The sequence below is a fragment of the Solanum stenotomum genome, chromosome 1 (assembly GCF_019186545.1).
Source record: "Solanum stenotomum isolate F172 chromosome 1, ASM1918654v1, whole genome shotgun sequence".
Classification (NCBI taxonomy): Eukaryota; Viridiplantae; Streptophyta; class Magnoliopsida; order Solanales; family Solanaceae; genus Solanum; species Solanum stenotomum.
The window spans coordinates 9173951-9196742 of record NC_064282.1 but is presented as its reverse complement, the minus strand read 5'-3'; the positions used below and the strand labels follow the sequence as shown (position 1 = coordinate 9196742).

The window sequence follows — 22792 nt, the reverse complement described above, 5'->3', positions numbered from 1 at the left end:
TTAAATTTTTATTTTTTTTTGGGGGGGGGTTGGTTGGGGGCTGGTTTGAGGGTAGGGACAAAATAAATTGATTTTTTCAACAATTTTTTTTTTTAATTGGAAGTTGGAAGAGAGTTTTGGAAAATGTTTTCCTTAAGTTTTGAAGGAAAGTCATTTTCCTTAAATTTGAGAAAAATGAATTGATTTGGAAAACATTTTCCAAAACATTTAACCCAATCAAAATGTTTTCCTTCATACCAAATACACCCTTAATATAAAACAAGATTGATTGAATCCGTAGAAATTAAAAACAAGAACAAAAAGCACTTAATAGACTTCCTAAAAGGGTGAAAATGTTGGATAAAGTCGGAATTCAAGGAGTGTATAAGGGGGTTTTCAAGTTCATATGAACTCGTGCTTCTTTTTCTAACATATTTATGGCCAATCAATCTTCTAAGAAGGATTGAGCGTAGATCGCTTGCTTGGTTTTTGACAAAATAATCGAATTCTATCAAATATTTATATCTCTTTTGTATTACTCATATATATCGTATGAATTTCATTTTGCACCAGAAATTATTTTAGGAGAAGTTCAAATCAAGACCTCATGAGAAATCAAATACTAGAGATTATATATAGTAGTGCTAGATTTTTAAAAATAAATAAATAAGGCAAAAGTACTCATTACCCCCCTGAACTTGAAGTTTTTTATACGGTGTACACCTAAACTAAATTTCGTTTTAATTACCCCGAACTTGTTTATTCCTCCGTCGCGTACACCTTTTTCGTCCACCTGGCATAGAAATAGACAACACAGTCTACTAGGCGCGTGAAGAAGTGATTTTTTGCCACGTCACAAAGCTACAACGGTAAAAAAACGTAAAATCTCTTTTTCTTTAATATTTGGCATATTTTAAACGAAAAATAAGGAAAAATGTAAATGAAAAGTAAAGGAAACAAAGATTAACACTTACTTGGTAAGAATTTCCGACAAATTTGAAATTCAAGGAGTTCCGCAAAATCAGCCCTTATTCAAAATTAACTTTTAAACAATGAATTTTAATATTTGACATATTTTAAACGAAAAATAGGGCAAAATGTAAATGAAAAGTAAAGGAAACAAAGATTAACACTTACTTGGTAAGAATTTCAGACAAATTTGAAATTTAATTGATCAACTTCACGTCTAGAAAAACCCAAATCCAGAAGGAGTTCTGCAAAATAAGCCCTTATTCAAATATAACTTTTAAACAATGAATTTTAAATTTAAGAAATTTATTTTTTGCAATATTAATTTATCTAGGTGGCTATTATTTATCCAGGTGAAAATCCACATCATCAGTTTTTCCAGCTGTCGCGCGCGTGTAGTCACAATAGAAGCAGGTGGACGAAAAAAGTGTACGCGACGGAGAAATAAACAAGTTCGGGGGATAATTAAAACGGAATTTGGTTTAGATATACACCGTATAAAAAGCTTCAAGTTCAGGAAAGTAATGAGTACTTTTGCCAATAAATAAATATAGAAGTGTGACCCCATGCGCAAAATATCATATAATATGAATATATGATGATAATTGGGTGCACCTCTTTCTAAAATTAGGTACTACCTCTCTAAATTATTATTAATAGAATCAAAATTTTCAAGTCAGTCACATTTGGAAAATCTTATTTTTTTAGTAGTACAATTTTGTATATGTATAACTAAATCAATGTGTATATGAAAGTAGTAGTATCAGATAGTATGGCATATAATGAATAGACTCAACCTATCTCAAGACCTTTGGAAAGAAAAAAGATCTATAATTTCAAAAAGAATTACGGGTTTAATGATAAAAATCTAAAAATTAAATTGATCAAAATTATATTTTACATTCACCTTTTTTGTAATAGTACATTCACACTCTTGAAATCCTGAATACATCTCTGATCATAAAATTAATTACTAACAATTGTTACTGCATGAATAACTAATTAATCAATAATTTTTTTATTTTATCTCAATAGATGAAAATAAATTAATTTGCCATTGTATAATGTTGGATATATATACGCATATACAATCCAATAAATTTTTGTCTATTTGCACAGTTTAGTATGCATCTACTAGTATTTTAAAAAGATTGATTCAAACTATACCTCACAAAAGAATGTTGGTCATTATATATTTAAACAGTTTAAATTGTCTCGTTAGTGTAATTAAATTACGACATATGTAACGTCAAATTGAATTGAAAAGTTTTAATCAACTACAGTTACACTATTATATTATATTAATAGTAGAGACTTTAAAACATTTAATATTAAATCTGTATGTGAAAAATAAAAATAGATCACCTAAATTTTTTTCAAGCCAAACACTCCCCAACAACAGTACATGGAAACCAAAGAGCGCGTGTTATCCACTAATCCTACTGTGATAGTTGAAGACAGCTATTTTCTTGGATTGAAGGCCTGATCAAATCAAGACCGTTGAATTTAATTGATATTTTAATAAAAGTGGTCCCATGACGGTGTTTATTTATTCTTATGAGTATTTATATTATATGGTCTAATGTGCGGTGACCGTGTTTTACGCAGACCGCTGATCGCGCCAAATTTATCAATTTTTCAATTTTCCTCTTCTTTTCTTTTAATTTTAATTTATATATTCTAAATTATGTGACATTTTAAATTTTCATAATCAAATTGTTTAAATCTGATTGTAAATTTTTTATATACATTTTTTACTTTTTTTAAAAAATAAAATATATTTTAAAAATTATATAAAAATACTATAAATTTTAATAATTATAAATATTTAAAAGTTATGAAAAATAACGATTAGAAAAGATTTGTTTAAATTTCTAAATTCGAAAGATGTCACATAAATAAGGAATGAAGGAGCAATAAATTTTGATTGTTCCTTTTTTATTTTTATGGTAAAAATTTTTAATAAATATGTACATCAAATTAATGAAACTTATATATTTAATAAGCAATTTTTTTATTTGGTAGAGATAAATTTTTTACCTTATTTTTCTAAGGGGTAAAGTGCATGGAATGCATCGCAAGTCAACGCATTTACGTATCAGTCAATATCATGACCATTGTCTTGTTACCTTAGCCAAAAAATAATAGTAATAAAATTATACTTATTCCCAAAAAAACACTTGAGACAACAAGGAATAGAAATTTATGTAGTCTCGATTTTCCATGGCACACACCGTATCCGGTATCCCACAGAGGGTTATTATGTTCGATTGTGCTGCATTACTCTCTTGTATCCTAATTTATGTGACTTATTTTCTTTTTTAATTAGTATAAAAAAGAATGACATATTTTTATGTTAAGTAATAATTTAACTATAAAATATTTATTTTACCCTTAATGAAATGATTTACGGCCACAAAAATTTATATCATTCATTTTGGACCACAAATTTTAAAAGTCTTCATTTATTTCTTATTTCGTGCCGAGTCAAACTATCTCACATAAAATGAAGAGAGGGAGTATATCTTTTTAAAAGTATTTGCGTACGGAACTAATAAAAGCTCATATAACACGAGTAATTGTAAATATTTAACATTATGGAAAAATCTTTTTACCAGGAAATTTGGCCAGAATGATATTTTATTTATGTTATTTTTTCTTTTAAACATTTTTACCCTTTTAACTTTAATATATTTTAACTAAAAAATAGAAAAAAGAACAGTTTATTTTAAAATAAAAAAAATATTATAGTTTTTTACAAATTCTGACCAAATTTTCTGACCGCTTTCTTCATTGAATATTATTTACTCTATCAACCCATAATTGAGGTATTTGTAATTTTCAAGAACATTTATTACTACAAGTAGCTAGAATAGGAAAAACAATTAACTTTATCTTAATTTTTAAAAATGAAAAATAACTTGAGATTATTATTTTTTTAAATCACGATAAATGACATGGATAAAGTATAGGTTTGTTGATACTGTTCACTTTTACTTGTCATATTAGTTAATTTGACTAATTTTTAAGACTAAATTAAATTATATTAGTTTAATATTTTAAATTTTAAATTTGAATATTCAAAACTATACAAAAAAAATTACTATAAGTTGCAACTCTTTTCATAATAATATAATGAAAAAAAACATTTAAATTTTTTTATGAAAGTTCATATATTACCTTGGTCAAAATATAACAAGTTAACATTTCTCTCTAAGTTTCTTATTCCTTTTTAGGCAACAAACTAATTAGAAAAAATGGTCTGAAAAATACTTCAATTTTGGTCGAAATTGTTGTTACGATACCAAATTTTATGGAAGATCTTTTACCCCTGCACTATGTAATAATGTATTTAAAGGTATATATGTGCCCACATGGACACATTTCTATTTATAATGATACAATATTTATGATGTCCACGTGGACACATATATGCCTTTAAAATATACTATTAAATAGTGCAGGGGTAAAAGGTCTTTTTTCAAAGTTTGATATTGTTACATCAATTTCAATCAAAATTCGAATATATTTCAAATATTTTTCCCAACTAATTACCTATTCTTCTTTTCTTTTCTTTTCTCTTTGGCAAATGGAAATCTCAAAACACACAGAATCGGATAATATAGTTTGTCAATTACTAAAATAAAAAATAAAAAATTGTCAATTACTTTAAAAAGAACCAAGAGATATACAAAACATTAAGTATTAGAAAAGATAAAAGTGGAAATAAGAAAGAGATTTCTGAAAAAGGAAATTCAAAAAGGAAATTCAAAAAGGAACAATATGATGAAGCTTAAGTGGGATAATTAATATTATACTTTATAAAGTAAAGACGATATAACCAATGTTGGATTAATAGTTGGAAGTTACTATGAAACGGAACTTATCACTTACAGTATAAAACAAATCTCACAATATTTCAAAACTAATTAACTCTATCATAAAACTTGCAAAGTGTCATTACGTTACATTAATATTCCGCAATTTCAAATATGCAAAATTGTATATCTATATGATCACTTTCATATTCTATTAACTCAAAGTCGCTGAATATTTTTGAACTATGTTTCAATTAGGTTTGTAAAGCAAAGTAGCAAACCCATTTATTCACCAATAAATCGACTTGAGTCATGTAAGTAGGAAAAATGTGGGTGGAATAGTTTGATGTCTCATTCAAGGGAATTATTGAATTAATCGTCTACTAACGCTTGATTTAGCTCCGATGTAATAATATTACAAAATTAAACATGGATCGGAACTTTTAAAGATGTCTAATTACATATGATCAAAGTAGTTGGTTTTAATATATTTGTTTGCTCTAAAAAAATAATTATAATCGCTAGTTAAATATATATATATAAAAATGTATAGTACTAATTATATATAAAAGATATAAAACATATATGTTATCAGCTAATATATATACTTACTGCAGAAATCCAAAAAAAAAGAAAAAAAAGAAGATTAATATGGATTTAGAAGTAGGTTTATCCAAACCCTGAATTAGAAAATTTGTAAGAAAATTGAATAAGACAATAATAAACCGTGTGAATTTATTTTATTTAATATAAACACCATGCAATAAGATGGCCAGCTATACTAGTGGAACATGGAAATTAAAATAGGTACACATCTAAGGTCTGAGATATGGGTGTTTTTTGTATCTACATTTTAAGACAAATGATTCTCTCGTACGTGGGCTACCTTCCATCTGCCTAATTTTTAATCTAATCTTTAAACTCCACATTAATTGTCAGAAGCTCATCATGGAAAGATATTCAATATTTTAGACGAAAACGGGTTGTATTTTCATTAGAGAAAAATATATTAACGAGTATATAATTTGAGATTCATACGCAACATAACTCTATATTTGCGTGTTGCATTTGAGTTTGCAACTCTACGCATCATGCATAATAGGAGTTTCAACATAAATCGAATGAGACACGAGATGTGACAAGGGAAGTTTATTTATTCCTTGCAAATACAACATATATAGCAATATAGCATCATAGTTTGTTTAATGTTGTTCTTTGTGACTTCAAAATCACGTCCCTTGTGAGACGTACGTGGATACGTTAAAATCGCTGAGTTGATTTTATTAATTTTAGATTGATGATGATTATATCATCCTCTTCTTTGAGGCAATATTTATCTGATCAATTATCAATTATTCAAATATATTTTTAAACTATAAAAAAATTAAATTAATAATCCTTTAGGGTGACTCAGTTAGTATTCACGCGGATGGTGCGAGTCTCACTAGGACTTCCTTATTTGCATGTATCATATTTTAAACAAAGGCTAAAGATGGGTTATTAATTTTGGAGTACTCGTGCCGACAAATGAAATTTCTCTTCTCATAAACTCCTTTTTGGTATAAGGGGGTCTACTATGGGGACTCATCACAAACTCCTTTTTGGTGACTTTTTCCACTATTTAATTCATGATTCATATAATACAAAATATTCTCCTTTTCATAATTCCCACTAGCTTTTGAGCTGTGTAACACTTTTATTCCAATTTCTACCCCCTTAATTAATTAATCTGCTTCTTAATTACCACGCTAATGGTGGAAATCCTTACGCGACCTAGCTAATTTAAGAGAAATTTGCCCAGACGACAACAGTGCTAGTTAGGTTGAAGTTATTGTAGTAAAATCGTCAAATTATATTTTGTAATTAACAAATATTATATCAAACGTACATTCTTATACTGTAATAAATTGTGCAGGATGATATGAGTGAGGCAAATATAATATAATGCTGCATCATTTATTTTTGGGGCAAAGAACGAGAGTTTCATGAATAAGTCAACAATATTTTCACAATTGTAATAATAGAAGACAGCATAAAGCGGAATACTAATATTTATGAAAATAATCTACACATGCATGATGCTTGTGACTTGTGACACTTTGAATCTAAACATATCAATTCAATTCCCACGTTTTTCTTTTTCTCCTTGGATAATTAAATTTTTTAACCTATCGACAAGCTAGTCACAAAAAAAATTCAAATATTAATTACTTACTATTTTCGTATGTGGTTTTGGAGAATTTAAATTAGAGAAAATAACAAAATTAACCTACAAGTTCTGGATTTGTGATAACAATTGCAGATTATAATGTGTTAAATCATCATTTAATTTAAAGTGGAGAGTTTTAATTTATACTATTAATTAAATGAGAAAAATGAGGAAGGGGAATCTTTTTTAAAATGAAACTCCATATACATATATATAAAATTTTAGTCATGTCACGTTATTATGAGCTACACTAGATCATAATGACTAGCTGCAAAATAGTACTTAATTCATTTCCAATTATTAGGCAGCTGAGATTTCAAAATCAAAAATATATAATTATGAAACAACAGCTGTTGCATTAGCTAATCAACCATGAAAATGGATCAATGAAACCAACAAATGAAAATGATTAAGTTTATCAGTTACCATTAAATGTGGTCATGGTTTGATCACGTGAAATTTGAGATATAATTAATTTTTTTTTAAAAGAAAAAAAAAGCCTCAATTCACCTCATGAAGTGTTAATGTAGTGGGGAACACACATGAGGTTTTGGTCCCAGACATCACATGTACCAATACCTTAATCACTTTATGTTTGAATTTTCGGACTTGCTAGTTTATGGTTTAATTAAAGCTATTTTGTCACTACTTAAGGACCATTTCACTTGTTGTACTTATTAAAAATAATTGTCATTTAAAAAATAAGGTATATCACTAAAAAATATTTAAATTATAGGGAACTTAAAGAAAAAATTACTGGTATATTATAATTTACATTATACAATTTTATGTTCTGACAATTCTCTAGTGATTAATTAAGTTAGAGGTTAGCAATCTCTTTATAGTTTCATGTGTTCTTTTTTCTAATCGGTATCCGATACTCTCATTACAGTTCAAATAATATTGTATGCGCTGAATACATGTATCCTGCTATGTTTTGAAATTAAAGTGTTGCTACGTTTTGAAATATAGCAAAATTTCACTATTTACGAATTTTTCTCTTACTATTTATTTTCACTGGGAGATGCAAAGATGAATATTCTTGGGCCTAATATTACAGTCTACAGCCCATATAAATATTCTTGGGCCTACTGTGACAGAGCTTCACTGTCAAACATCCTGACATCTGTTTCACTCATTTAATGGACAATTAACTCTGCTAAGATGTGTTGTTGTCTTCTTACATTGGACTTCCATCAAATATTTATATAGCTTGGATGTAGTTAATTGGTTAATAGGATACATAATAATAATTCTATTAACAAGTAATTAATTACTTAATTTGTAGATATATGAAACATTCTTTTAATCTGAACACAGACAAGAAGCAACCAATTTTATTAATTTTTATCATGCGACTCATGAAAATACAATTTAATTTTTTTTATTCTATTAAATGTTTCACATTATTATCCTCTGTTTGCTGCTGCTGAATTTTCATTAGCTTCCTCAGTTGGCCCATTTGATGATTCATCAATAGTAGGCATTGCTGCTGCACTTTCACTGGGCTTCAGCAATGGCACTCCACTCACTGACACTGATTTGGACAAGCTGATGGAATCACCTAAATTGGGCTTGGTCTTGGGCTCCACATTCTCAGCTGTTTTGTACTTATACCAAGAGGCCCAATAAAGGTAGTTCAAAAAATTAAGCCCACTAAGAATTGCCAAGAACCAATAGAAGAGGTGCAAATTATTCTGATCCAAGTCTAAGCCCACTAACCATCCTTTTTTGCTTGGTGCTCTTTTTTTTGTCACTGAATTGATAATGTCAACAAGTACACTACTCAAGAAAAAGCCCAAAGAAATTGAAATCCATGTAAATGAAGTGGATAAGGACCTCATTCCAACAGGTGCTTCTTTGTAGAAAAATTCAAGTAAGCCTACTAAGGTAAACATGTCCGCTATACCAAAAATAGAATATTGAAATCCAAGCCAAGCTAGGTGAATTGGGTGCAATGGATCTTTCAATGAATGGTGCTTTCTTTTGATCTCAACTAGGGCAGCAACAGCCATTGACACGATCGAGAGGACTAGCCCGACCCCAACGCGTTGGAGTTGAGTGATCCCTGAGGGGTGTTTGGTGATTTTTCGAGCAAAGGGGACGAAAACCATGTCATAAATTGGAATGAGAATACACATGATGATTAGTGGGATCGCAGGCACTGAGGGTGCTGGTACCTCGAATTTCTTAATGAAACGGTTCATTCGATAGCCTTGTGCTACGGAGAATGTTTGGAGTTGGGCCATACATGTGTTCATTATAATGGTACTAGCTATGATGGGTAACATTCTTGTTAATACTTTAACTTCTTCAACTTGTGTCACAGTGCAAACTGTCCATGGTGTAGGCTCACCTGTTTTAGGATGGATTGCAGCTTTGTCTAAAAACCTGATTCACAATAAAGGAAAAGTTACTACATGTCCAATAGCTAGGTAGCACACAGCTTTGTCTAACAAATCTATAAATATTTTTTGGATGACCTGATTATGTAAATTATTTATAATGACAATGTATATTGTGGGTTCCCTTTTAATTTTGATCTTCCCTCTTGTTTTTATTTCGTTAAAGTTTAAACCAAGAGTGCTTTTATTTATGACAAATAAGAATCAATACACGTATGCAAGAATAACATCACCTGAATTGTCTAGTATGTGCAAGTTTTGGCTGTGATGAGTCTGATTCTTTCTCACTAATCTCATACAGCTCCTCACTGTTTTCTGGTAATTGCAGCTTTCCATTATTTATTGCCACAACAATAACCTAGAAAATTCAAAATACCATTAGGCTTGAAATTCGATCTTTGATTAATTAAGAGTGAAGTGATTTAGATCATACGCGCCACAATAGTGGTATTTGAAATAGCATAAACACAAAAAAGAAATAAGAGAATAAATTAATTAACCTGGAAAATTCTAGTAAGTGGACTGCCAGCAGGTTGTTGAAGTCGAAAAAAAGGCTTTCCCAAGGCAAAGAAAATAAAACCAAGTGTGACAGAAACCAAACTTATGAGAAAACCTTTCCACCAAGCTTTAACTGTACTAACATAGACAACAAATGTCACCCCAAATGCTCCACCAATCACTGAACTAAACATGAGCAAATTGAAATATCTTCCAAGAGCTTTAGCTTCCTTTGGATCCTTCTGATCAAATTGGTCAGCACCCAATGCTGGCAATGCTCCTTTAACCCCACCACCACCCAATGCAAAACAACAAAGTGATGCATAGAAGAATATAGCTTTCTTTCCTGATATGCAATTTGGTTCCAAACATACTGGCTGTAAACTCTTATAATGAGCTTGAATTGTTATCAAAGCGAACGCCTACAATCATCATCATCATCATCATCATAAATTATCACTTCTTCGTAAAAATAACTTTTGTCATACCAACTTACATGCCATAATTACTATTATTGAACTTACTATAATTTCGAAGGGTCCAAAAATGAGGACAGTGTGGAATCTGTTGATGTAAGTGTCAGAAATGAAGCCACCAAGAGTGGATAGCAAGAATGTTGAGCCCATCAAGTTAGTGAGAGTATTCGCTGATCCACTCAGATCAAAGCCCATCACAAAACTGAAGTACAAACCAAAACTCACCATCACTGCCACAAAACCCATGTTTTCCAATCCCAACAAACCTACAAATAAATTTCACAAATATTCAAACACCAAATAGTACAACAATATATCCAGTGAAATTTCACCAGTAGGATCTAGCAAGGTAGAATATACACAAATCTTACCACTACCTCGTGGAGATATAGAGAGGTTGTTTTGGAAACACCAAAGACATGATTACATATTAATGAACAAGTTCATATATAGCTAGCTAGCTAAAACTGGAAAATTCCTTACCAAAGATAAAGGAGGTAGCTCTAAATCCGCCTTTTCCTTGAACTTTCAATGAACTCACAGAATTATACTCTGTGATTTTACCCTCCTAATTAATAACACACAAAACAAATTAATTAGCATAATTAATTTATAGTGCCTTTTTGAGGGAATTAAGCAATAACTTAATTACCATGACTGCAGAGAGTTGAGAGGATTGCCAATAAAGGCCGCCAAAGTATTTTTTTAAGACTTTGGTTTTGATAGATGAAGAATTAGAGTTAAAATGCGAAGAATATATAAAGCATCAAAAGAGTGGGGAGCGTTGCATGTAACGTTGGTGGCATAAAATTTATCGATTTCCTGTTGGTGTCGTTTTCATTTTCTTTCTCATTGTTCATCAATAAGAAGATGTGGCTGGCTGGCACCTAAGTTGGGATAACAAGTCACTTTGACAATTGACACAATAGCCATTAATAAATTATACTAAGTACATAATATTATATGGCCATGGGTATTTTTATTAACTTATTACTCCTCATTTCAGCCAAATAATTCTTGTTTTCTCAGTTGAAATATTGTATCTTTATCTTTTTTTGGGGTGTGACTTAGGGCATGGGTTGTGGCTACCAAAAATTAGCTCTTCTACTATGCTAGAAGTGGCTGGAGAAAGTTGAGCAGAGGCCGAGCTAGAAGGTTACCTATGGCCTATGGGTTAGGCAGGGGTGGAACCACATTGGTTCAATTGAACCCACTTCATCAAAATTTTTTGTATATAAATTCTTTGTAAAGTTGTGTATATCAATAAAATTAACCCACTTTATTTACAATGAAATGGCGCGGATCAGTGACAAATGGGTTCTAATTCACCCCGTGAACCCGGGTTTGAACCTCAGTCAAGCCTTGATTTTTGCTTCTTTTTTTGTATTTCAAATCAGGTAGTTTTTCTAGATTAGACTATTATAGTTCTAGACTTCTAGTTTATGTGAAATAATAATAGTATTCTAAATTTATTAGTTAACTTTTCTTTTTATGTTTGTATTTGAAAATTATTTAAAATTGTCAATAATTTAGGCTATATGTTTATAGTTTTTAAATACTTTCTCCGATTCATATTATTTTATTATTTTCCTTTTTACACGCATATTAAGAAATCATAAAGAAGAAAATTTTACCAATCCATCCCTTAGAAACTTCTTGCAAAATTTACAAACAAATGTGAACACTTTCAAAAGAATTAATTTACAAAGGGAAATATATGAAAATTTTGATAAATGCTTAAATTTCTTGATTTCGTAAGATGGACAACTACTATGAAACAACTATTTTTAGTAAGATGATCAACTAATATGAGACGGGGGAGTAGTACTTAGTTTAATTTTTTGTAATATACAAAATTGTATATTTAAAAAAAAAAAAACACCTCCTTTTTTTATTGTTAATTTTTTAGTTTTAACTTTCCACATGCGTTATACATGGCATGTTTAAGATCACAAATTAAAGGACACTTTTAGTACGTTTTACATATTTTTTTATTTATGACAAAGTCTTTTTAAAACTATTTGTTGAGTTAAAATCAAACAAATAAATTGAAACAAAGAGAATATGAGATACGATATTAAAAAAGAGTAAACACAATTCAAAGAAAATGTACATTTGGGTAAAACTAATAAAATGTTTCTAATTAGTTTTAGAACATGAATATTCCTCATGAACAATTAACACGCTTCAAAGTGGAGCGCAACATCACAACACAGCTGAATTTTTGAGGATTATGTCCAAAATATTAGGTCCCATTAATGAGTATGACATAAGGTTCTTGTTAGAAAAAGTGTTAATGAGCGGTCCAATAATGTTCACAAAGCAAGATGCTTCTTGCTGCTAACATGGATGGATCCCCTCTAAGCAAAAAAATAAATGGATGGAACCCCACTTCATGGGCACAAATGACAATGATATTTTATCTAGGATTCACTATATTATTTGAGCTATTTAATTTCTTGTAATTATCTAGGATTCACTATTCTAGTCTCTCTGCAGGTTTATCTAAATCAAGAGCAATGTAAAGCTACATATATTTTAGGAAAATGCCGAAGTAAATCAGTCAACATATCATTTATGTTCAAGAAATATCATGCTTGTCAGCTGTTTATGAATATATGGGAATTTTTCCTTACTTTATGTATGGAAGTCATTTCTTATAATTTAAGTAAAAATAATTTCCATACATAAAGTAAGGAAAACAAATTCAAAACTATCCTTAAAATTCACTATCCAAAATGGTCTATACATGAAATCCGATCTTGACCTGAATCTTAATCTTGATTTGAGACCTAAATTTGATCTCAACCTCAACTCAAGACCACTCATTTTCCTTTTTTTTTTTCCTCAAAAGAACATAAAAATATTTTTCTTCCTACTAAATACACTCTAAGAGGAGAAAAAAGAAAAGCAAAAAAATCTTGTACTCATTTCCCTACATAATAGGAAGCAATAAATAATATGAATACTATCTATTGAATTTACGTTTACCCATTTTTATTCGAATTAATATGAGTTAAAATTAAATATTTTGTTTATTTTCACTTAATTCATTTTGAACAAATTAATGTTAAACTCGACCCGTCCGCCTGTCCCCTAAATCAACCAACTTATTTTCTAAGCAACCTTACTTCCACTCAAAAAGTATCGTATAATTAAGTGCGACGCGTGCTATTCACGAACCGGTTTGTGGGCATAACATGAAATGGGCTCCACAACTCTTCTTACGTGTCGAGTCATTGGACCAAGTGGAAAATCTGAGAATTATACTCGAAACACGGGAGCAAAACCAAGCGTATAGTACAAAGCCTTGTAGATATACTTGTATTACATACATATATATACCAAAGAGGCGGGAAAGCTTAAACCCTAGTACCCAACCTTCAAGAAATTGGCTAAGCTTTCTGAGTTCGTTCAATCCAAAATATGGGAATTAAGGTATGTCTACGTAGAAATATAGTGTTTAATCCATCAACTTTACTCTTTCATTTTCATAGACTGAACTGTTTCTCTGTGAATTTTAGGGTTTAATGAAGCTGTTGGCTGATAATGCTCCAAGTGGAATGAAGGAGCAGAAATTCGAGACTTATTTCGGTCGTAAAATAGCAATCGATGCTAGTATGAGCATTTACCAGTTCCTGGTATGCATTCATGTTCAGAATGCGTTATATCTTAATGCCTGTCGAGTTATTAGGATAATTCAATGGTGAATTGTTGTGGTGTAGATTGTAGTAGGACGAAGCGGTACGGAAATGCTCACTAACGAAGCTGGGGAAACTACTAGGTATATTATGTTTTTTGGAACTCCACGACTAGTAGTACTATTTGTACTCTATATAAAATGAAAAGGAGCAACATTTTGTTGGCTATTTGTTTCTTTTGAAGAGTAAAGCAAAACATATGTGTATACGTGCTGTTATGGTTCATTTAGATAATTGCTTATGTTAGGTTTGCTTTAGTTGGTACTGCTTTGAATTTGGCATTAAAAAACTGTAGTTTTTATTGATTATAATGGCTATGTGTGTTTTCAGTCATTTGGTTGGGATGTTTTCGCGGACGATTAGGCTTCTGGAAGCTGGAATCAAGCCTGTGTAATTTGTTGCTTTAAGCGTTTGTTCTTTTCCTTTTGTCCCTTTCTTGCCTTGTTCCTCCTTAGTAATTCCCATGTCTTTATTAACAGTTATGTTTTTGATGGTAAGCCCCCTGATTTGAAGAAGCAAGAACTTGCAAAACGGTACCTATTAGCTCCTTTATATGTTCTTTGTATTATATCCATAAAATGCTGCCTGTTTGTTCATGTTCTCACACTGTCTTGTCTATGCAGTTACTCTAGAAGGGAAGATGCCACAGATGACTTGGCTAAGGCTACAGAGGTTTGATAGTTATATGTCTCTATGATTCAGTACCTCTTTTGGGCTTATTATTAACTGAATTTAATTTCCTGTACCCTCCACCACAGGAAAAGGGTTGGGAAAAGTGTATGACAAGTTCTATGTTTTTGGTCCACCTCTTATTTTTCCTCATATGTGTGTTTTTTCAAATAATTGATATAGTTGCATTATGATTACAGAGTGGCAACAAGGAGGATATTGAGAAATTCAGCAAGAGAACAGTAAAGGTGGGTTTGTATAATTGTTATTCTAGGTATATTAGTTATGTAAGAGAAGAAATGGTGTTTGTCTGCTGCTCCTTTAATCTCATTGCGTAGTAGATGGTTAAAACCCCTATTGCTCTGTTATAGTTAAATTTACAACCAGATTCACAATTCGAGTTGGAAGCTTCTAGAAAGAGAAATTGAAGACGTTGTGGAGAGAATATTGAATTTGTATTAAGAGAGAAAGTGTTTACAATCGCTAATCTAAATCTCAACAAGCTGTACAGATGATTATATAGCAATCCTATCTGATAACTACCTCACCTAACAATGGTTAACTTAAGTAACCAAACGTCTAACTAACTCACTGCATGCTAACTATAAATGTGAAATGTGAAAATATCTTGTACCAACTTTAATTAACTCTAGTTAACTTGTATCTTGTATCATCCTATCCTGTATCAATTCTCATATTCTCAATAATCTACAAATACAAGATTTGTAAAACTGTACTGGAAAAGTCCAACAGCTTGAGATGCAGAGAGAACTAATAATGTCAAGAAAAGGAAGCACCTTTGTTTACCCATAATCTGTTCAGCGTTACTCTTCAATATTATTTTGTACAGACACAGATTTGCAGGTTCTGAGTAGAAAAGAAGTTTCAGAACTTAGGCAATAATTTTAGAATAGCTCTTTAATACTCTTGTACAATTGGCAAGGGTGTGCATCAATTGTAGCTACTAATACCAATGAAGTGTTTGAGATTTTGAAGAAAATGACTTCTTGTGAATATGGCATCTTGTTGTATAGCATGCTTTGGCTCATAAACCTCTCGAATGTTTCGGTTCTACCTTTTTTTTTACATTGTAAATAGCGAAAACCTGTGGATATATATGAATGACACATACCCAATTTTTAGGTTACGCCACAACACAATGATGACTGCAAAAAGCTTCTCAGACTAATGGGGGTACCTGCTGTTGAGGTGAGTTGGAAGTATACACATTCTGGTAGTAGGGTGTCTTTTAGATGGTTAGTGGCATTCACTGCACCTTATTTCACGGAATTTACATACAATGGTATCTCTCCAAAGTATAATTTTTGCCCCTGATGCAAGAAAGTCTGAGTTTTTCCTTGATGGTTTCCTTAGGCTCCTTCTGAAGCAGAGGCCCAGTGTGCTGCACTTTGCAAGGCAGAAAAGGCATGTATACCCTGTCAATTATTTAATTGCTTAGAACTATGTGTGATCCGTGTCTGATTTGGTCAACAAATTTTGGGTACTTTGACCAAAATAGATGGGGAAAATCTGGACAGTTTTAATGATTTCTGGAATCAATACAAAAGTTAAGGTGAAATTGAAGAAAATGGAATACCTTTTATATAAAAATTTCTATGTCACTCCTTTTCCTTTGATCTCCTTCCAGGATTCTCCTCAAGTTCTCTACATACTATCTCATAATTTAGGTTTTATAACTCTATTTTTAGATATTTTAATTATTTTTAGGCGAATCCCCTCACCCGTAACCAAAAATGCATCCATATCCCCAAATCTTAAAAATTAGATCATGAAGGATCCGACCTCTAGATCCGCACCCATATCGGACACACGCACCCGAGTCCGAGCAACTTAGGTTGGAATATCTAATCTTTATTATTGTAAATGATATATTTAAGAATTAAGGCCTACATTTGCACATATGCTATAATAAAAACTTCGGAGGTTGGGGTGGGGGTTGACAATGAAATATTTCTCTGAAGAATTATGATGTGTAATTGAGTCAGATTTTCCACTTCCAAGTCGCTCTTGGGCATCATTACAGATAAGTATTGAAAGAGTTCCTCTACTTGTCAGGTTTATGCTGTGGCCTCTGAAGATATGGATTCCTTAACTTTTGGAGCTCCAAAGTTTCTTCGCCATTTAATGGATCCTAGCTCCAAAAAGATACCAGTGATGGAATTTGATATCTCCAAGGTAAAATGGGCCTGAACACTTTTTTAGTTGATGTCTTGATGTCAAGTATATTATCTCTTGATTTATGTCTTATTGAAGGTATTGGAGGGACTTGAACTTAGTATGGATCAGTTCATAGACTTGTGCATTCTTTGTGGATGCGATTACTGTGATAGCATCCGAGGTACCATGCTTTTCAGTTAGATCTCTGTTTAAAAATCATTTGAGTATGCATATGCTACCTCGTGTTTCTTTTTCACTATCCGTAATCAGTTATGCTACAGTGTCATTTTCATTGTTTGCACTTTGCACAAGTTTTACCTAGGTCCTGATTTCTTATAATCAATCTTACATCAGCATCTAGGAGCCGTTTAAATTTCATGTGCTTATGCTTTACTTATGCTGCAACTGATATGGTTTGCGTGATTGGAGCAATAATTCTTGGTATCTAATCATCAATCAATGCAATAGGCATAGGTCCCCAGACGGCTTTGAAGCTTGTACGCCAACATGGGTCAATGGAGAGCATATTAGAGAATATTAACAAAGAGAGGTACTTCATTTGTTGTTTTATGGAACTGAGTTCATCGAGTATATATGCATGCATTCATTGGGTGTTATCTAGCTCTTCTTTGCCAACAGTCTTCAATTATCCTGAATACTGAAAAAATGAACATAATTTTTTTCCAGAAGCTAGTTAATTTCCCTTGATTCTCAAGGCTGAAAGAGCGATGAGATGTTGAAAATTTAGAAATTTATTCTATAGGAGCTTGTCATATTTGTTAAGGGATTTCCACTTTTACTGCAATTACTACTGGAGACGATGGGTTAGCATTATTTGATGGACTGTACACTTCCTTCAGACAATAAACAATGTTCTAAAACATTTTGGCATACATCCTTGGGAAAGATTTTGAAATTTTAAGTTCATAAGGGTCCATATGTTGTTAGATAAATTATTAAAGAAACGGCAGTCTGGTTAAGCTCCCGCTACTTGTGGAGGCCTGAGAAGAGATAGTCACGTTGGATCTATTGTACACAGCCTAGACCTGGTTGCCCCTTAAGTATAGTTTATCTCAAAATATATGGTCTCTTGTGAAATTAAATATTCAGAAGCTTCTAGAGCTTTGAAGTGTAACTTGTGATGTGTGGGTTAGGTGCATGCCATGGGTTTGCCGCAAACAAAAGCCTAGTTTTAAGTGGAGAAGGATAGTGGGATTGACATTATCTACTGTGTTTTGAACCATACGGTTCTAGCCCTCAAGGATTTCTTTTGTTATTAAAAAAAAGTTAATTTTAAAAAAAAATCAAGAGAGAAGTATGCCAAGTAATTGATTTATTTGAGAACTCTCCCTTCTCTCTATCTCTTCTGTCTCCCTCTCACCTTTCCTTTGGGTTGTGGTTGGAGAGTGGGTGGACTTGACTGAAACATTATTGGTAAATTTATGTGGGCAGTTGAATTAACCATGATTACATCATATGTTGCTTAAAGTATTTTCATTGCTGATCCTATTGTAGATATCAAATACCTGATGATTGGCCTTATGAAGAGGCTAGGCGGCTCTTCAAGGAACCATTAGTTGTTACAGATGATGAGCAAACTGATCTAAAATGGGCTGCTCCTGATGAAGAAGTGATTGTCTTACCTGAGAAACTTTTGATTTTTTGGTTGGTTGTTAATAAATTTTAACAGAATCTTCATTTTTATATTCTATTCTTATTAGGGGTTGGTTAACTTTCTGGTAAAGGAAAATGGATTCAACATTGATAGAGTTACAAAGGTATCATTCCTTTTGCCACTATTTGACAGAAAGATTTCTTCTAGCTTTTTTTGAAGGATATAATTAACTACTTTGCATCTTGTTTTGTTCAGGCAATAGAAAAGATCAAGACAGCCAAGAACAAATCTTCTCAGGGGCGGTATGAATTGCTTAGAATAAATCTGTTGATGGTTAATAGTGTCGGAAAAAACTGTCGTTCCCTTAACTTCTTAAAATTGATTGGCCCTTGAATATTATTTCACCTTGTAAAAGCCTTTAATTTATGTACAATGTTCTAGTGTGTTTGTAATTCTTGCAGTATCTTCTAACCATGATCTTTTGCATTGTGAATTTGTGTTGTCTCATTTTTTAACAGGTTAGAATCATTCTTTAAACCAGTTAGCACATCTGCTCCAGTTAAAAGAAAGGTATCATTCATGAACTAACCCCACCCTCCCTCCAAAAAAAAGGCATTCAAAATCTTTATTTAAGATTGCCAACATCATTGCGTTGCTTACTCTTTTTGGTGATAGAAGAATTGGATGACGTTATCATTTATATGTTATATATGAGTAGGTCAGTTCACTTGATTAACAACTGCAAATTATGTGTGGTAAGAAGTAAGAGCAACACTTAGCTATGTTGTTTCTTCTTTCTTTTCAATCATATCTTATGTTGATTGTTCTTGGAAGTCAGCTATATCTCTTGGGATTGAATATTAATTTAGGCCATCTTTCATGTGTAATGCTTTTCTAAAATCCAAAGGTTTCTTTCTTTTAGAACACAAATTTCAGGCATAGAGCCTGTTTGGATTGACTTACAAGTTGGTCAAACCTACTTTTAAGTCATTTTTAGCCTTTGAGAGTGTTTGGCAAAGTTAAAAATAACTTAAAAATAAGTTTAAAATGGCTTAAAAAAGTTAAAAGTTAAAAGTAGGTACTCCCCTACTTTTCATTTTTCAACTTAAAAGTTACTTAAGTTCGACTTTTTAAAACTACTTTTAAAAAGCTACCTTTTTTAAGTTAAGCCAAATGGGCTCATAGTCTTGTCCTGAAAAAGTATGCCCATAATTGATACTTATTGAATTTGTCAATGTTTGTTTCAAATTTTAACTGGTTGCCACCATAACTTTTTGTACATTAGCTCACAAGGAATCCAAAAAGCATGCGTAGAATTTGTTAATATATGTTCCAAAATTATTACTGGTTGCCCCCATAACTTTTTGTACATTAGCTCACAAGGAATCCAAAAAGCATGCGTAGAATTTGTTAATATATGTTCCAAAATTATGATTGGTTGCCCCCATAACTTTTGGTACGTTGGCTCACAGGGGACTAAATGTGTTCTTGTATCTCCGATTCCTGTTACCAAGTTTAAGACACTCTCTTTACGATCCAGACCTGGTGTCCTTGGAAAGCTAATCTTCCCATCTTTAGAATTGGGGTTGAATTACTCCGTGCCGCTATCCAGACACGTCTGCTTCGGCATATGATGCTGTAAACCCCTCATGAACCTTGATCTCTAAGTTCTTGCCTTTCATAATACAAAATGCTCTAATTTAGGTAATACTTTTGCTAAGATTGTTGTGCTGAATAGTGAATTCTGAACCTGTGGAAAAGAAATTGATTGAATAAGGTTTGGAATAATTGTTAATTCATGAAAATACAGGTGGTGCAGCTAAAAAACATCCTCCTAAAAATTGCATCCCATTAATTAATTTTTGAACACACAAACATTAATTTGGAAAGTAATGATTACATAAGTTGAGTTGGGGAGTAGGGTAATGATGTTGAGAACTAATACTTCAAAATTTCTTCAGTCTTTGTGCTGGAGGTTGTTTAGTCAAGGCCTAATACATAAACGTGCCCCTTAACTTGGCCTCAATTGACATTTATGCCCTCCAACTTTGAGTGTGTACAAGTAGACACATAAGTTTGTATAAAGTTGAACTAGTAGAAACACATGCGTTTTGCATGGCATAATAAAATTCTATTCGAGTGTTATTTGTATAGGAATTGCCATGTAGGACGCGTTTGTTTTCTTGTTCAACTTTAGGCAAGTTGAAGTGCCTACTTGTGCACACCCAAAGTTGGAGGACATAGATGTTAGTTGAAACCAAGTTAAATGACATGTTTATGTATTATGCCTTTAGTCAACATTTACTTTTTGGTTTCGAAGGAACAATCACTATATTTTAAGCTAAGTATTCTTGGTATTATTTTTCTATTTGTGATGTTTTTTTGTGAAGAACGAAAATCTAGAGGAATTTTGCTCCTAAATGATGCATCTTTGGCTAAAGCTTGGATCTCGTTACAATATGATGCCTTATCTGGTCACAGGAAACAGCTCACACCACTGAGAAAGGAGCTGCTAACAAGAAATCAAAGGCTAGTGGTAGTAAGAAGAAAAAGTAGTTAGCATCAAGTTAAAGCTTGCAGTGAAGTGATGGTTTCGCACCTTGGTCAGGTTAGATTCTTTGATCATTACCTATGTTGACTGTCTGCAATACAGATTCTGATGTGACTTTATAATTTTTCCCAAGTACCATTGTCCACTCATCAAGACTAATTGGATTATAAGATGTCGACTGAATGAAGTGGCTAATGTGTTTCCTTTGGATTTTTTCTATACTTGGGAAGTAGTTTTAGAAATCTTTTTGGTTTCTGCACATTTGGTGTCCTTTCAATGCACCAGTAGGATGTGTAGTTTTCAAGATCTAGCTAAACCAGAGAATTGAAGTTTGTGTTTGAAGAAAGGAACACTGATTCGTAGTTGGAAATTATATTTTAAAAATGCTGTTTTTCTTTTCCCTAATTTATACAAGTGAAGAAAAGAAGACGAATTGGACCATCTATCAGAAGAGGTTGATGTGCGTTTCACTAATTATTAACCTGCTTTATCTTGATGTTGGCTTAACCTTCATTTCTTTGGTTTTTGTTCATCAAAAGGATACACTAATGCATTGTGGTTTCTTTTATCTGCTTGGAAGAACAGTCAAGAATGTCCAGTCACATTGCTGCTTGCGGAGTCTTTGGTAGTTGGTGCCTCAATTTTGTTTGTTCTTCTGGAAGAAAATCCACCGATTAGTCAGGCCTCGTTTCTTTTCTTTTCTTCTGTACCTCTCCACCCTGCCCTCTTTTTCAATGAATGAATGTATACATCTGGATTATCCTGGGTTCTCATCCTATGTGAATTGGCATTTCTGTAAGTTGCATGTACCATTTAATTCATAAAACCAATCTTAAATCTAGTAATTGGCACAGTTGATGCAATGGTTTAGTTCTCTCGAGTCTGAGGCATTGTCTTGTCGCTGTGCTTTGGATCTACTGTTACATATCTGTAATGAAACAACTTAAGAATTGTAGATTGAGACTGAGGAAAGAACTCGAATTTTGGTATCTAGCAGGGCTTCCAAGTTTAAACGCAGGCGTGGAGCGTCAAGTCCAAACGAATTCTTGGACTTTTGTTCAGACCTCAAAAAGTTCCGAAACAAATGTTCATTAGCTCGGAAACACGTCCTACACAATAAAACACACTTAATGAGTACAAATTGATAGTGTTATTGCTCAAACATAATTTTAGAGTTGTAAATGAAAAAAATGTAGCTAATATATGTGTTTATAGAGCCTATCAACAGCTAGCTATAATAGATTTTAGGAGAGGTAGATGTAGGCCAAAGAAGAATTGATGGGAGGTGGTTAAATAAGATATGACACATTTTTAGCTAATTGAGGACATGATCCTAGATAAAAATGTATGGAGGTCGAGGATTTTAGACTAAAAGGATAGTAGGTAATTGAGTGTTGTAATACTTATATGTGGAAGAGGTTAGGTTAGTTCCCTCTTCTCATCTTCTCCTTATTTTGTAATATTAGTTAGTATTCATGTAGTATCTTTCTTCAATTAATTTTAACTACTTTAGGTGCTTTATTTAATTTGTTCATCTTGCTATTTAATTTGTTATGTTATTTTTCTTTCAGTTCTATTTTGATTATATCTTTTTTGAATTGAAGATCTATATGTACTCTCTACCCCACAAAGATAAAAATAAAGTATTTGTGTACTTCTAGTCTTTTCCTGACTCTACTTATAAAATTATATCAGTTAGTGACTTAGTGTAGTTCTTGTTACTA

General features: G+C 32.0%; 2 protein-coding genes across 3 annotated transcripts; one reads left to right on the top strand and one right to left on the bottom strand.

Annotated features, from left to right (window-relative positions):
- Positions 1 to 8307: 8307 nt before the first annotated feature.
- LOC125853653 (protein NRT1/ PTR FAMILY 4.5-like) lies at positions 8308 to 11287 on the bottom strand. The gene is made up of 6 exons (XM_049533374.1): positions 11264 to 11287; positions 10838 to 10922; positions 10403 to 10620; positions 9881 to 10300; positions 9614 to 9738; positions 8308 to 9366 (listed from the first exon to the last, which is right to left on the bottom strand). Exons 1-6 carry the CDS (start codon positions 11285 to 11287, stop codon positions 8385 to 8387), a joined length of 1854 nt encoding a protein of 617 aa, XP_049389331.1. The 3' UTR covers positions 8308 to 8384.
- A 2356-nt stretch (positions 11288 to 13643) lies between these two features.
- Positions 13644 to 21927, top strand: LOC125868286 (flap endonuclease 1). Of its 2 annotated transcripts, none has more exons than XM_049548932.1 (18): positions 13644 to 13792; positions 13879 to 13995; positions 14080 to 14138; positions 14386 to 14445; positions 14535 to 14588; positions 14679 to 14727; positions 14925 to 14972; positions 15868 to 15933; positions 16099 to 16149; positions 16801 to 16920; positions 16999 to 17083; positions 17371 to 17452; positions 18418 to 18532; positions 18624 to 18680; positions 18773 to 18819; positions 19036 to 19087; positions 20999 to 21125; positions 21654 to 21927. In XM_049548932.1, the coding sequence occupies exons 1-17, from the start codon at positions 13781 to 13783 to the stop codon at positions 21071 to 21073; spliced, it is 1149 nt and encodes a 382-aa protein (XP_049404889.1). In that variant the 5' UTR covers positions 13644 to 13780; the 3' UTR covers positions 21074 to 21125; positions 21654 to 21927. The 2 variants fall into 2 exon arrangements, with proteins under 2 accessions (XP_049404889.1, XP_049404880.1); XM_049548923.1 differs by lacking the exon at positions 21654 to 21927 and adding an exon at positions 19990 to 20155.
- The last annotated feature ends 865 nt before the right edge of the window (positions 21928 to 22792 follow it).

Coding starts and splice junctions, on each gene's coding strand:
- LOC125868286 (XM_049548923.1), top strand. Junction 14,139..14,385: donor GAAGCTGGGGAAACTACTAG/GTATATTATGTT, acceptor GTGTGTTTTCAG/TCATTTGGTTGGGATGTTTT. Junction 18,533..18,623: donor GGGCTGCTCCTGATGAAGAA/GTGATTGTCTTA, acceptor TATTCTTATTAG/GGGTTGGTTAACTTTCTGGT.
- LOC125853653 (XM_049533374.1), bottom strand. CDS start 11,287: ATGGCTATTGTGTCAATTGTCAAA. Junction 10,301..10,402: donor TTGGACCCTTCGAAATTATA/GTAAGTTCAATA, acceptor TGATGATTGTAG/GCGTTCGCTTTGATAACAAT. Junction 9,739..9,880: donor CACTTACTAGAATTTTCCAG/GTTAATTAATTT, acceptor TGAATTTTCTAG/GTTATTGTTGTGGCAATAAA.